We start from the raw sequence: 16,128 nt of genomic DNA, 5'->3' as shown, positions 1-16,128 counted from the left end.
TGCTCGTTGCAATACACTAGCCAAATGACACACCCACCGGCGCCGTGACAGCTCCAAGGCCAACCAGAAAAGGGCAAAAAGTGGGCAGTGGCCCAATTCCTGGAAATCTCCTCCCATTCCCCAAAATAGTTGGAATAACCTCCCACTTATTAGCCTATGAAATTACCCAGTCCATAAAAACTAGCCACCCATATTTCATGCCCTTTTGCCTTCTGAGATGAAAATGGCCCACACTCTGTCTGTGGAGTGTGTTTCTCCCAAGGCCGTTCTCACCTTTTGAGATGGACCGCATTCTCTCTATGGAATGTGTATCTCTCTAAATAAATCCACTTCGTATCTATCACTTTGTCTCTCACTGAATTCTTTCTGCGATGAGACATAAAGACCCTGAGCTTCAGTAAGTCCTAAGATGAGATGTGTGATCTCAATTAAAAGACCATGGGTTCAAGTCTCAGTCTGAATTCTAGCTGGGTTCAAGTCCCAATCTGAGTTGTGTGGTTTCACTGTGGGCCCCTCTCGCCTTCCCTTGTGCAGAAGCATTTGCTTCATGATATTGAACTGGCCGCTGTCTGCGCCGCCCACTCCACTGTAAGTGCCGTGAGGGGAGAAATTTTGGCAGCCTGTTCATGGCTGTTTCAGTACCTAGTGGTGTGCACTGAAATATTTGTGGAACTAATAAAAGGGTAGAAAGTGCTTTTAGGAAATCTGTAATTTTTAACAAAAAACAACCCACTAACATTAAGGTCTTAAGGCAGGGGTGTTGAGAAACTTCTCTCCTCTGACTCAGGAAACTCTTAAAAACCCTCTCGAGTATGATAAAAATATTTCCAGGGCTTCCTTTATTCTCCCTCCCTTCATTAGGTGAATAATGGCTCTGCTACTGGTTTACTACTATAATTCATTGGTGAACAAAATGTTTTAAACACCTTTAGTAAGTGCTAGACAGCCCTTGGCTATTTCTGGGACTTTGACAAGGTGGAGGATGTTCCTGGCTCAGTAGTGGGCATTGGAGAAATAGTGGTACCAGGAACCCAGGTTGGATGTATGTCTAAGAACAGATTTTCTCTGCCCTATATGAAATCACCTTTTTCAGGTAGAGGGTATATATGTCTGTGCTTGTGTATAAAGGACAGACCTAATGCATATTAAACTCTATGAGGACCTTATTGGAGAAATATCTAAACAAATTCAAGTTATTCCATCAGGACACCTGCTCTAGGAAAGAAGAGGAATTATCAGGAAACCCACCAGATATGGCAGGAAGTAGCAGAAGATTTGAAGGGTTGAAATCAGGAGTAAGGTTGCTGGAGCCAGCCCTACTGATACCACCTTGACCTTCATCAGTTGCCTCTGGTTTCAGGGAACAGAGATCACTCAAAACAGAGTAAGTGAACAGGAAGTTTCTTGAATGGATACAGAGGGCTCACACACTCAACATCAGGAAGGACAGACAGGAGGGCCTGACCCATTCAATGGTGTCATTCAGATTTTCAAGACTATTGAATGAGTGTACCTGGCCTTTGGATATTTAACCCAGAGTCAGGTGTCTTGGTCCGGTTACCTGTGGCTTGGGGGATGGGAGGAGAGTGCTGTGAGGAGAGCAGATTCTCTTCCAAGGAGGTGTGGGCAGGTGGGCAATGACTAGGCTGTCTGGCGAGATGGCAGCTCAACCTAGTGGCTGTGAATAAAGGATCCAAAGTCATGCCTGCTGGGTTCATCCCTGGCTCCACATCTACCTGTGATATTGGCTGACCTCTGTGTGCCTCAGTTTCCTCATCGATACTATGAGAGTCCTGATCTTATAGGGATATTGTGAAGGTTCATGAAAGCATAAATTAAAGGGGCTTAGCACACAGTAAGTGCTCAACAAACATTAGCCATCTTTATCAGCCTAGCACTTCCTAGATTTGTGACAGGTGTGAAATACCTTTGCAAAGGGTATCTCTTGATGTTTGAAATGGCATGTAAAGGGTGACTGGGCTTAGCCAAGGACACCTCCTTCAGTGGCTGCTTGGAGAATGGGAACAGGTGGTACCCTCTGGCATTTGGAGTGATTTATTAGCCGGGGATTGCTCAGCCTAAATGGGAACGGGCATCTGCCCGGGGCTGAAGCGAGCCACCAAGATCCTTGACTCTGAGTGGGTCGCTGACTGGGCAGATACTCTGATTACCCAGCTGCTGGGGGCTCTGTTTCTTCTTTTCTTTTCTTTTTTTTTTCACTTCCTCTCTTCTCCAACCCTAAAACAAAAGTTGGACACTTAATTTTTTAAATTGCTCTGCATCTATTGGAATGAGACAGCTAGGTATGCCTTATTCCTGTAATTTGGCCTTTAATAAAGCTAAATGGATTGACGTATTTTGAAGCACCAGCTGCCTGTACAAACTAGAATTCTCCATCAGCTGTTTGCTTCGGATGTCCTTAGAAAGATGCTTGTCTGTGTCTGGATTCTGTGTCAGAAATCTTGAAATAGTTTAACTTCCTGGTAGTACCGATTTGATATAAAAGGGGAGAAAACATAAATATTATTGCCACAATGATTGTGACTTTATAGTGGTCTCAGTTGTGTCCTTCACTTTTACTTATTTCTGCAGTTGTGGTCACCTATCTGGGGAAAACTTTGGAGGATGATACTGCTCAGAAATTTTGCTTTGGTGAAAAGATAAGTTTTGGACCAAATATAAGTGAAATGTATATGAAAGGGTATTCTGTTTTCCAGAAAAATAAAGGTTTAAGGTTTGAATGCAAAAGTTTGTTGTTGTTGGTTTTTTTGTTTTTTACCTACCAAGGTGAACAGTTACCATTTCTACTTATCTTTTATCCTGCATTGTACTTCTGGTGTATTTTATGAGAAATGAATCTCTTAAAAGTTTAAGAGGAATGAAAGAAAGATCAATAATTCCATGGTATTATGTCCATATCTTTTTTTCCCCTTTCACTAAATTATTTAGCCTACAGTAAAATTTGAAAATATTTTCTGAACTTTAACGTTATAGAAATGTCATTGCAGCTCTATTTACAATAGCCAGGACATGGAAGCAACCTAAGTGTCCATCGACAGATGAATGGATAAAGAAGATGTGGCACATATATACAATGGAATATTACTCAGCCATAAAAAGAAACAAAATTGAGTTATTTGTAGTGAGGTGGATGGACCTAGAGTCTGTCATACAGAGTGAAGTAAGTCAGAAAGAGAAAAACAAATACCGTATGCTAACACATATATATGGAATCTAAAAAATTGGTTCTGAAGAACCTAGGGGCAGGACAGGAATAAAGATGCAGACGTAGAGAATGGACTTGAGGACACAGGGAGGGGGAAGGGGAAGCTGGGACGAAGTGAGAGAGTGGCATGGACTTATATACACTACCAAATGTAAAATAGATAGCTAGTGGGAAGCAGCTGCATAGCACAGGGAGATCAGTTCGGTGCTTTGTGACCACCTAGAGGGGTGGGATAGGGAGGGTGGGAGGGAGGGAGATGCAAGAGGGAGGAGACATGGGGATATATGTTTATGTATAACTGATTCACTTTGTTATACAGCAGCAACTAACACACCCTTGTAAAGCAAATATACTCCAATACAGATGTTAAAAAAAAAAAGTTATAGAAATGTAATTGATGTTGAGTTTGGAGATTGCAAACCCCAAAGCTCTAGTTCAGAGAAAACACACACACACAATGTGGCAAAGTTCCCAGGCTTACATGGTTTAATTCCTTTTCCCCTATCAGACCCAAAACAGAAAGTGCAAATATCTCACCATGAAACCAGCAATCACGTGAGGAAGGCAAGTTGGTTATAGGGTTCGGAGGAGCGCATCTGGTGAGGATTTGTTGGAATGCCTGCCCCCACAGCTCCTATCTCCCAAAAGATTTGTTGTCAGGGCCTGTGATACTGATACCGAGGATTAAGTTTGAAATTTCAGCCTTTATGTAGGGGAGGAGCTGCATTTCTGTGCAGCTAAATGCTATGTCAAACTTTCGAACCGAAGTGAAAATCCAGGATCAACTTTTGACTGTAATTAGCAGATTTTGCAAGATTTCTGTGGTTAGTGGAAAAGAGGTCTTCTCTCTATATAGTGTTGTTATATCATCAGGCCTAGGGATTTATTTGACCTAAAACTCTACATGGTCAAGTTTACAACCTGGATTGAAGAAGTTTGAGAAGCGGATAATTCCAAGTTGCTGAGGAGGGAATTTAGCTTTCTGGCAAGAATTAATAAGGGCTCCATCGGGGAGTTAGATGTCTTGAAACTGTTATACTTAGGGTTGGGGATGGGGGAAGGGACTCAGGAAGATCTGACTATCACCAGACTCATTAAATCCACTCACAGGCTTTACTGCTGACTGAGCTGTTGCAGATTCTGTTGGCTAATTACATTTTCAGATCTAAGCTAATATGTGCATATTTTACGCCTCAGTAGAGAGGCCACTGTCTTAGCAATTAGTAAAATAACTGTTTATTGAAAAAAGATACGTATCTCTTTCTAGTATCACCAGAATCATTTGTGACCTCATAGGAATGTTGATTTAGAGTTTTATATTTTAAGGTTCAGGTCCTGGGTATGAGTGTTGCGTGGGCCTCTTCCCAAAGTCTAACATCATTGTCCTTTACTTACATTTATGTAGGGTTCATACTGAGTACCAATCCTTGGTCATGGTGGCAACAGCTGACAGTGGGTATGATGGTTTGGATCATTGTCTGCTCTTGGAAAAACAGTCTCTGTCCTCCAGACCAAATAGAATCACCTTCAAAATCCTTGCATATTTTCACTGCGTAGTCGTTTGCTGATGAGACAACACACCAGAGCCCAGGCAGGGGTAGTAAATGCAGACATGTGTCAAAGAATAAGTATGAGTGGATTTTTTTCAGCAATGAAAGAACCTTCTAGAAATGAGAGTAAGGTTGTCATAACCATGTACATAAGGAACATATCTTTTTAAATGCTTTAAAGGAAAAGTTACTAAATTTTAAAAAAGTAAATATCAAATTATATTACATTAGACACAAATATCTTATTTTTTCTCATTCTCCTGTTGCCACTTCCATATATCAGTGTATCTCCACAGAAACATATTTAACAAAAGCACGGGATTCTTTTTTCTTTATTGACTATATGATACACCTGCTAGGATTTAATAAATGTTTATTTAACAACGATTCATTAAATTGACCCAGTATGTTTTTACATTGCTTTTTCCCATCTCGTTATATTTCTGCAAAGTCGGTTTTGTATCATAGCTTTTGCAATCAGTATTTTATCAGTTGTGCGTAGTTAAGACTGTTTGCCAAGGACATTGCCTAACCTGTCAATTCAGAGAAGAGTTTCTGACGTCTGCATTTCTGTTACTCAAAAGCAAATGAATGCTTGACAAGTGGCAGCTTTGTCTTATTTGCTCAGGGCAACGCAGAAAACCTGGACCTGAAATACTTTCTATTTTTAATAGGAAAGAGGCAGTGGCAATCAGATCTCTGATTAAAGCTGTATGTTTCTGTAAACAGTTCTGCTTCCCATGTAATCTGGAGTGAATTAAATTCACTTTTCTATTGACAGGATGAGGGTCACTCATTTATTCATTTTGGGTAACTGTTACTAATAAAACTTTTCACTATTTTTAGCATTTCAAAGAAGGTTGTTTAGGGCTTCCCTGGTGGCGCAGTGGTTGCGAGTCCGCCTGCCGATGCGGGAGACACGGGTTCGTGCCCCGGTCTGGGAAGATCCCACATGCCATGGAGCGGCTGGGCCCGTGAGCCATGGCTGCTGAGCCTGCGCGTCCGGAGCCTGTGCTCCGCAACGGGAGAGGCCACAACAGTGAGAGGCCCGTGTAACGCAAAAAAAAAAAAAAAAAAAAAAGAAGGTTGTTTATCAGTTGGCTTGCTTATTCTTTTTTATTTTTATGCTATGTTGTGTTCGTGGGGGGCGGTTAGAAATTTCGAAAACAACATGGTGACCATATTACCAAAAAAAATGAATAAAAAAATAAATAAAAGCTCACCCACAGTCATATCACTCTCTGTTCTCCTTCGTTTTCCTTGCTTCCTTCCAGATTCCTTTGCAATAGTTGTAGAATTTGTCTTTTATTCATAACATGAGGTCAATCAATCGCTTTATCAAGAGTGTTTTAATTAATGACTAACAGGTGTGCTTCATTCTGTATATCAGTTGTTTCCTAAAGTTGTGTATGACGTGTTCCATTTTCCTGTGATCTTAAATCATTACCAAAATTCAGTGGGTCTTCATTTCTTAGCATTTTTCAGCTGGCAGTTATCCCTAATCCTTGATCTTTGCACACCTCTGTTGTATAAAAATGCTTAAATATTATTGGAGGTCAGCATTTATAAATCCCTTCAGTTGCCATCCTCCCACCTCAGTTGGCCTTTGTACAACTCCAACTTTTCACTTGATTCTTTTTTTTTTTTTTTTTTTTTTTGCGGTATGCGGGCCTCTCACTGTTGTGGCCTCCCCCGTCGCGGAGCACAGGCTCCGGACGCGCAGGCTCCGGACGCGCAGGCTCAGCGGCCATGGCTCACGGGCCCAGCCGCTCCGCGGCATATGGGATCCTCCCAGACCGGGGCACGAACCCGTATCCCCTGCATCGGCGGGCGGACTCTCAACCACTTGCGCCACCAGGGAGGCCCACTTGATTCTTTTTTAAGCAAAACACTTCTCTCCCTTATCTTCTAGACGTGTTATATGAGAAATAGCTATGTAAGGGCTAGATAAGGGTAGAAATTGATACACATTTGATTTATGGAAGTTTGATAGATTTTGACTTTGGAAGCGCAAGTATGGGCAAAATGGGAGATGTCATCTCTTTTTGCAAATTTTTCAACAAGTATTTGTGAAGTGCCATGCTTGGCACTGTGCCAGGTGGTGTGGAAGATAATGATGTGTAAAACTTTATTTTTATTATCAAGGAACTTTTCACTCATTTGCATTTTTCTTTAGGATTTTTCTCTATATTCTTTGAATCAGCTGCTTTCAACATCAAGGACTTGCATTTATATTGATGTCAATAATGTTGAGTGAGTTAGCTTTATATACTAGGGTTAGCATGAAACTGGATTATTCATATCCCAGAAATGTTTTTCTCATATGAGCAATAAGTCATTGAGATTCAGTGTAGAAAATTTATTATACTACTATTTTTAAATAAAATAAGTTGTTTTTTTTTTTTTTTTGCCGTACGCAGGCCTCTCACTGTTGTGGCCTCTCCCGCCGTGGAGCACAGGCTCCAGACGCGCAGGCCCAGCGGCCATGGCTCACGGGCCCAGCCGCTCTGCGGCATGCGGGATCCTCCCGGACCGGGGCACGAAATCGTGTCCCCTGCATCGGCAGGCAGACTCCCAACCACTAAGCCACCAGGGAAGCCCTAAAATAAGTTTTAATAATAGTTTTCTTTTATAGAGATTAAGGTCGAGAAATGTTCAAGGATTTATTTCATAGGATAGAAAGCCCTAAGTTCTTCAGAGAAGATGTCAAGCTGTGATCTCATGAGTTTAAGCTATTGATAATGAGTATAAAAAGATTGAAGGGATAACATTCAGCCTCTGTAGATCATTGTGCAATCAGGGTAAACATGACTCTGAACTTCTAAAAGTTAAATACATTTAACTTTATTGACGGAGAAGCTGCATATACTATTATATTCCCTATTCCTCAGTTATTTCTTTTTTTTTTTTTTTTTTTTTGCGGTATGTGGGCCTCTCACTGTTGTGGCCTCTCCCGTTGCGGAGCACAGGCTCCGGACGCACAGCCTCAGCAGCCATGGCTCACGGGCCCAGCCGCTCTGCGGCATGTGGGATCTTCCCGGACTGGGGCACGAACCCGTTTCCCCTGCATCGGCAGGCGGACTCTCAAGCACTGTGCCACCAGGGAAGCCCTATTCCTCAGTTATTTCTTAGTCTTCTGAGTTATATGTCTCCGTAGACAAGGCCATATAGTGCCTTTTAATTTTTATATTTCTTCTATATATAAGTTGTACATAGTCATTGGAGGTAAATTTAGAAACATATTAGCTATATAATATATATTGTATATTACTAATATTACTGTTAATATTTTGGTATATTTTGCTTCAGACTTTTTACTGTAATATGTGTATTTTTTTCCTTACTAAATCCACATTTTATAACCTGATGAATTTTTTTTTCAGTGTTAGGTTATTTGGGCCTGTAAGGTATGGGGAGTGAGACCTTCTGTCTACCTTATTCATTCCATTTAAAAAAGAATATGTCGGGCTTCCCTGGTGGCGCAGTGGTTGGGATTCCGCCTGCCGACGCAGGGGACACGGGTTCGTGCCCCGGTCCGGGAGGATCCCGCATGCCACAGAGCGGCTGGGCCTGTGAGCCATGGCCGCTGAGCCTGCGTGTCCGGAGCCTGTGCTCCGCAACGGGAGAGGCCAAAACAGTGAGAGGCCCGCGTACCGCAAAAAAAAAAGAATATATCAAACTTGACATGGACTTTGACTTCATTTATTTAGAAATTGCAAGTAAATATGAATAAGCATGTGTGTTTTATTACAAATTCATACTTAAAGCATAAGTGAATAGCAGTTTTATTTAGAAAACTCTAAGCATGTTTTGGGGGGAATTTTTTTAATTCTAAAAGGTTCAAGTGGCTCCACATTAAAATGAAACAATGAAATGAAAGCAGAGCTCACACATATTTGATAAAGCTGTAGACCACATAATGATGGCGTTTTTACCTGCTTTTAGGCAATACCTAGAATGTAAGTCTGGTAAAGCTGGAGGCCATACCAGCGTTCCACACCATACTAGACATAATCTTGGCACAATCCCTGGCATGTAATAAGGCCTAAAAAAATATGAGTTCAAGGAATGATTGAAGCAAAGAGACAGAGAGAGAACCAGAAAGATGAGGTGATTTACCCCTTTGCTTGAAGCAACAACAAATAAGCCATCTCTTGGAATATATTTCTATGGACATATCCTTAAAGATTGTAACAACAAACAAAAATGGCAAATCTTTTTAATCGCCCAAGGCTCCTATTCCTTTGCTCCCCCAGTAAGTCATTTGTGGCAGATCCTTCTAAAAGGCCACGTCAGAGTGAGCTCAGAAAATCACAGCTTTGGCTCCTTCAACCCTCCTTCTGATTGCTCCGGGCCGCACCTCCAGCAAGGAGTAAAAGCAATCAGGTGGCACAGCTGTGCGGAGAAGCTGGGAGGGTAACTGGACGGATGACGGTTCCAGATCAGCTTTTAACCCCCTCCCTTCTCTTCTTCAGGTTGCCATCTTCAGAATGATTCCCTGCAGAGCAGTGCTGTCTTTTGCGCGATGTCTGATCCGGAGAAAAATCGTCACTCTGGACAGTCTAGAAGATACCAAACTGTGCCGTTGCTTATCCACCATGGACCTCATTGCCCTGGGCGTTGGAAGCACTCTGGGTGCCGGGGTTTATGTCCTCGCTGGCGAGGTTGCCAAAGCGGATTCTGGCCCTAGCATCGTGGTCTCCTTCCTCATCGCTGCGCTGGCTTCCGTGATGGCAGGCCTTTGCTATGCTGAATTTGGGGCCCGAGTTCCCAAGACTGGGTCTGCCTATTTGTACACTTACGTTACTGTCGGAGAACTGTGGGCCTTCATCACTGGCTGGAATCTCATTTTATCTTATGTGATAGGTATGTTTCCAAAAAATCAACCTAATTGGGTAAAATGGTAGAAATGGCACTCCTGAGTCAGCGGCCTTAGGGTTCTGTGATAGGTCTGCATTAATTAGCGACTAGGTGATCAGAATGTATCTATTGGTCCCTGCGTGTCTCATTTTTCTCATCTCTAAAGTGTCTCCTTCTAGTTTCAAAATTCGGTGATTCTGCTTCATCTCTGAATATGCCATCTCTTAGTGGGTTTGACAACCTTTCTTAAAAAACGATAGTTCTTTAATGCAAATAAAATTGCCTGATTCCACAGTTATGGACTTGAGCATTTGATTGCTATTGTATAATTATAAAGTTATCAAGATAATTTTATATGTGATTAAAATGTTCACTTCTGTCTGAACTAACCCATGATTATCCTAGAATAGAGTAGCAAAAGATGTTATGTTAATTTTCTCCCACTGACTTTGTATTCTCTGAACGTTCTGTGTTTTGGAAGGAACATCAAGTGTTGCAAGGGCTTGGAGTGGCACCTTTGATGAACTTCTTAGCAAACAGATTGGTCAGTTTTTCAGGACATACTTCAAAATGAATTATACTGGCCTTGCAGAGTATCCTGACTTTTTTGCTGTGTGTCTTATATTACTTCTAGCAGGTAAGAAAACCAATTACACTTCTCCCTAAGATGAGCCGGGCTAGTTGTCCCAGGAAAATAGGTTACCACTGAATTTGGGACCTGAGTTCGAAGGCTAGTAACACATAAGTTACTATTGGACATCTGTGGGCCTTGTGACAAGCTAGAATCACATTTTATCTTCTGTGATAAGTATGTTTCAAAAATAAATCTAAATTACATGGACTGGTAGAAATAGTACTTCTGAGTCAGTGACACCTGGAATGCACTAAATAATCAGATAAGGTACATAAATTTTATAATACTAATTGGAGATTTGCAGGAATGGCAACAAAGCTTCAATAAGGAAGGATATAAAATTTTTGGCCTTATTTCATCTTGTTAGTTACAACTAAGGATATTTGCAAGCATACTGTTTCTAGAAGAAATTCTGTCTTTCTATTTATGCCTATATAATGTCGACATCTGGTTGAAAAGGGAGCATATTCAAACCACTTGTCATTTTTTTTAATGTAGACATTATGGAGACAAACATACTTGATACTAGAATTTTCCTGTTTTCATTAGTTGTGTAGCATAGTCGTTTAGAAAGGCATAGGAATTAGAGTGACCAGGTTTTCAATTCTACTCTGCCACTTCCTATCTTTGGAACACTGAGTGACTTCATCTTTCCATGACTCAGTTTGTTCATCCATAAAATGAGGACGTCAATGTTTATCTTGTGCAGGCTTTTTGCTTGATGCATAGTAAGCACTTAGGTGGCAGGCAGTTTTATTTTGTAGGCATAGCTCATCCCTGCTGTCCCCTGATATTTGTTTTAATTATTTGAGCATTTTCAATTTTGATTGTTACCCTACCTGGCACTCCTGCTTAAATCCATCAAGGATTGCACTGAGAATAAAGTCCATGTTTGTTCCCATTTCCTGCTTGATAGACCCTTGATTTCCTGTCCAACCTTATCACTAGCTACTTTCTCCCTATCTTTCTATAATTTTTCCTTAGAAAATTACATAATTAAAAAAATAACTTTACCCTTTAAAATGTTAGCCATTAATTTAATGTTTTAGGTAGCGATATGGTTAGGGACATGAACAAAAGTTATAGGTCCAAGTTATTTGGCATTTTCCTTCTAATGTCAAGAAAAATTGCATGAATTGTTTTCAACAGGTGATAGGTTTTATTTGTTTTGGTTTCTCAACCGCCTAGCTAACATTAAATTAGTTACATCACATTTTATTTAAGGATGGTTTCAGTTACCTTAAATATTCAGCTTTAATCTCTAAACAATGAGAAGCATGTAGTTATGACACAGTTTCTGTCATTAAATTCCATGGCAAGACTCAGGCCTTGGCCTGCATCTTATGTTCCATGTTCATCAACCATCATGTCTTTTCTTTCAGGACAGGCTAAGATTACATGATAACTTTGTTCTTAGAACCTTCAAAGACCAAAACCTCCTGTTGTAATCTTTATTCATACTGTAATGCCAAATGTCTTGTCAACTGAGGCTGTTGTTTTATTAAAGATACAAGGGAAGTGTATGCAGCATTTAGATGAGAAGGCTAATTTACTGGTGGGAGTTGGGGATCTCAGAATGGAGAGTGCACTTGGGGTACTGGGAAACTTTTATAAAACTTGGCACTGGCTTTGTTATTTTTCCCAAATGTATAGTAGTATAGTGTATATTTCCAAGGTGTAGAGTTGTATAGTGTTTCCTAATCTGACAGATAGTTACAGAGTCAGTAATTGTACTGACAGAGTCAATAATTGTACTGACCATACAGTTTTCCTTTATATTAATATAGTTGTATTCTTGTATAATTCTGGGACTTATACAGGTAGGAGAATGAAATTCAGCTTTTCTCATCTCTACTTGGATAATTTTGCTTATTTGATCATGGGTGGTACAGATACGGGGAAGAAGCAAGTATGTATGTGATATAAGCCTTTCATCACAGTTATTTCCCCAACAGTAAAAAGTAAACTTTCTTTGATCCATAATTCATATCTTATACAAGGTGTATTAAAGATATGGATATGATAGATATAATCATGAAAGTACTGGAAGGAAACAAAGGTGAATGTTTTGGGGTTAATATTAGGGAAAATTGGGCTTCCCTGGTGGCGCAGTGGTTGGGGGTCCGCCTGCCAATGTAGGGGACACGGGTTCGTGTCCCGGTCCCAGTCCGGGAAGATCCCACATGCTGTGGAGTGGCTGGGCCCGTGAGCCATGGCCGACATGCCGCAGAGCGGCTGGGCCCGTGAGCCATGGCCACTGAGCCTATGCGTCCGGAGCCTGTGCTCCGCAACGGGAGAGGCCACAACAGTGAGAGGCCCGCGTACCGCAAAAAAAAAAAAAAAAAAAAAAAGTTATTAAAGATGGTTGTTTAAAAATATATATTAGTGGGCCTCCCTGGTGGCGCAGTGGTTGGGAGTCCGCCTGCCGATGCAGGGGACACGGGTTCGTGCCCCGATCCCGGAGGATCCCACATGCCGCGGAGCGGCTGGGCCCGCGAGCCATGGCCGCGGGGCCTGTGTGTCCGGAGCCTGTGCTCCGCAATGGGAGAGGCCACAGCAGTGAGAGGCCCGCGTACAGCAAAAAAAAAAATAAATAAATAAAAAAAATAAAAATATATATTAGGGAAAATCTTTCTAGAGGTAAACTAAAGAGGAAACATTTATATTCTGAAACTTTCTTACATGTTTAATCAACACTAAGATTAAAAGTACATGATAAATTGGGGATAACATGCTATATACATATACAGTGAGAGAGCTTATAGCATTATTGTATAAACAAGTCTTATAAATCAATATGAATAAGAATAGCCTAATGGCAGAAAATGGACAATTTAAATTGGGCCAAACTTTCTGGAGACTGTTTTGATGGTATGAACCAAAAGTCTTACATAAAGTGTATACTGTTGATATGGTATTACCTTATAGAAAATTATTGTAAAGAAATAATTGAAAGTGTAAAAAGATATTTATGAAAGGATGATTAGGTCAGTACTGTTTATAGTTGTAAGAAACTAACAGTGACCTGATTGTCTGTAAATATAGGAGTAAAATGTAGTGTCTCCATACAGTAGAAGAGTATGTGATTGTTAAAAATGAAGTTATATGTTTGTTGACATGTAAATGTGTGCCTGTGTGTCTTTGTGTGTGTGTGTGCAAAATTCTGGAAAGGAAATTACACTTGATCTTTATTTCCTTTCTTTTTTCTTTTCTGTATCTTCAAGTTACTTGAATAGGAAATTGATTGCATTTACAATCAGAATATAAAAATAAAACTATTAAAATGAATACTGATTTAACAAAATATCTTTGTCGTGACAATTGAATAATTATTTTGTTCAATGTATTCTGTAAATATGAGGCAGACAATATGATTGAGCTTTTACTTTAAAAAATTTTCAGCCATTAACCTTGAAATGGCTTTTTAGAACAGCATTTCATTAAAATTAAGTTAACTTACCTACCCATTGATAATAAAAGCCAGTTACTAAATTTATTCATTTATCGGAGAGTTTGGGATCTCCTGGCTATGAGCACAGTCTGCATTCTGAAATCAAGTTAGTTTTATTCACAGTTAGGTGACTAAGAATTCTCAATAGAAAGGGATAAATGTCAGTTAAATATATGAATGCTGGTGAAATGATATCCTGAAGCTTGTAACTGTCTCAAAATGCTGTTGCCTTTTCCTAAAGGTTAGGTAAACATTAAAATACCTTTTCTTTTTCCATAGGTCTTTTATCTTTTGGAGTCAAAGAGTCTGCTTGGGTGAATAAAGTCTTCACAGCCATTAATATCCTGGTCCTTCTCTTTGTTATGGTCGCTGGGTTTGTGAAAGGAAACGTGGCAAACTGGAAGATCAGTGAAGAGTTTCTCAAAAATATATCTGCAAGTGCCAGGTTAAATATTCGGGGTTTTCCCCTCCTATTTTGAGTTTTTAAAAATATTTGCTTGCTTTTATCTTATGTTACATTTTCCTCTGGAAAAACTGTTCTCAAACTTTTTGCTTCAGAGAACTTTCTGAAGGTCTGTTCTATTTCAAGATTGTTCTTCCTGAATGCATAGGTGTGCTCACTACTGAGCAGCTGTTTAAAGCCATGCAGTTGCTGGTTCTTAATCTCAAGCTTGGCTCCAGTTTTAAGGAAGAGCAAGGAGAGGTCCTAACCATTGGAAGGATGGTTTTTTCCCTCCAAAGATTTGTCACCTCAAAATAACAAAGAGCATTTTTGAGTCATGCATCCTTTAGTTTTTCCTTTGGGGACACTATTTGGTTCCATTGCATTCTTTCAACCCTGTAGTAATTTTCACGCCTGCTGGTTTTTTTGAGAATGTTATTGATTGCATAAGCAGAATTGTCTATGCATTTCACTTTAAACTGATAATCTCAAATATTAAATTAATTATATATGAAAGGTTTCATCCTAAGATTTAAGCATAATATTCCTGTGTGTAAATAAGATTACAAAAATGTCTATTACATGAAGTGATGTACATGTACATGTTTTTCTTTACATATGTTATTTGTAGCCATTCTGATGAGGCAAAAATTTAGTATCCTCTGGTTTTATATAATTTTTAACATGTAATAGAATATTCAACTTCAGTATTATTAATCAAGATTAGAGAATTTTATTTCACCTTGTCAAAAGTCCTCTTAGTAAATTTTTCAGATGTACAGTCTGCCCCACTGTCCACGAGAAGAGAAAGTTTCTTGTCTTTATTTCAGATCATGGCCCATATATGGGGTCTCTGTTCTCAAAATCCTGCCTGGCTATGAGTTCCAGCCAGAGTGGATCTGAGTCCTCTGCTTATGCTAATGATCAGCCTCTAGTTGAGTGCTGGTACCCAGAGAGGGGTGCCATTATTGAGAACACCACCACATCCTCTAGGATAGGGTAAAAAAAATCAGAGTTTACCTTCAGTTTTGTACACATCAGCTTCCAAGGGCTGATGAACACAATAACCTTCCGAGGCTGTAGTTTGAGACAAACTGCTTGAAGAAGCAGTTTTCTAGGAAAATGACTTTCCAATGTGCTTCTTCTCTTCCTTAGGGAGCCACCTTCTGAAAATGGAACAAGTATCTATGGGGCTGGTGGCTTTATGCCTTATGGCTTTGCAGGAACTTTGGCTGGGGCTGCAACCTGCTTTTATGCCTTTGTGGGATTTGACTGCATTGCAACAACTGGTAAGAGCAGACTCTTGGCTCTGTGTCAAAGGAAAAATTGTTCTTTGAACCACATGAGTACCCATAGGTGACAACAGAGGTTCAAGGGAAGAGAGTGGAATTTGGGATAATAAGGGCTGGTTCCAGACCCAGAAGTAACACCTGCTGTATAAAAAGAAACTTAGTGAAACTCTCTGAGCTTTGGTTTCCATATTGGTAAAATCAGGAGAGCAATACCGACCTCTCAGATGTTATGAAGGGTACCTAAGATTATGAAAAATACTTTGCAAGTTGTCAACTACTTTATAAGTGTTGGTCATAATTACTACCCTTAACCTTTGGTCTGAAAGTGCTATCACAGTGAGTAACAACAATGATCGTGCTCTTAAATTGTTTCTTCTTTAACAGGACAAAATATGTTGTGATAATTCTTTCCTCTTTGTCCTGTACAACAAAGTAATCATGCTACAATTAGTTAGCCCTAAATGCTTCCTCTGGGTTCACATTTTTTTGGGGGGGGTTCACATTATTGCATGGCCTTATAATTGACCATATTTGGGGTGTTTCAACTGCCAAATTGTATTAGAAAGATTGAAAAAGTGCTGTTTTTTATTAAAACTAAAATTTAATATAAATCAATGCACTGAGTAGAAGTTTGTCTTCATATATTTGGAAGCCTTCATAATTAAGGGCCTGC

At 40.0% G+C, this 16,128-nt stretch overlaps 1 protein-coding gene across 3 annotated transcripts in view; it reads left to right on the top strand.

The window, feature by feature from the left end:
- The window catches only part of SLC7A2 (solute carrier family 7 member 2), a 71,493-nt gene that overhangs the window by 34,460 nt on the left and 20,905 nt on the right, over nt 1-16,128 (top strand). For all 3 annotated transcript variants that reach the window (XM_060085874.1, XM_060085875.1, XM_060085873.1), the window contains exons 2-5: nt 9,252-9,642; nt 10,118-10,273; nt 14,001-14,166; nt 15,319-15,452. In XM_060085874.1, coding sequence (XP_059941857.1) covers nt 9,267-9,642; nt 10,118-10,273; nt 14,001-14,166; nt 15,319-15,452 — 832 coding nt within the window. In that variant the 5' untranslated portion in view covers nt 9,252-9,266. The remainder of the gene's footprint in view (nt 1-9,251; nt 9,643-10,117; nt 10,274-14,000; nt 14,167-15,318; nt 15,453-16,128) is intronic.

The sequence above is a fragment of the Mesoplodon densirostris genome, chromosome 20 (genome assembly GCF_025265405.1).
Source record: "Mesoplodon densirostris isolate mMesDen1 chromosome 20, mMesDen1 primary haplotype, whole genome shotgun sequence".
NCBI classification, from domain to species: Eukaryota; Metazoa; Chordata; class Mammalia; order Artiodactyla; family Ziphiidae; genus Mesoplodon; species Mesoplodon densirostris.
This window is presented reverse-complemented; position numbering and strand designations above follow the sequence as displayed.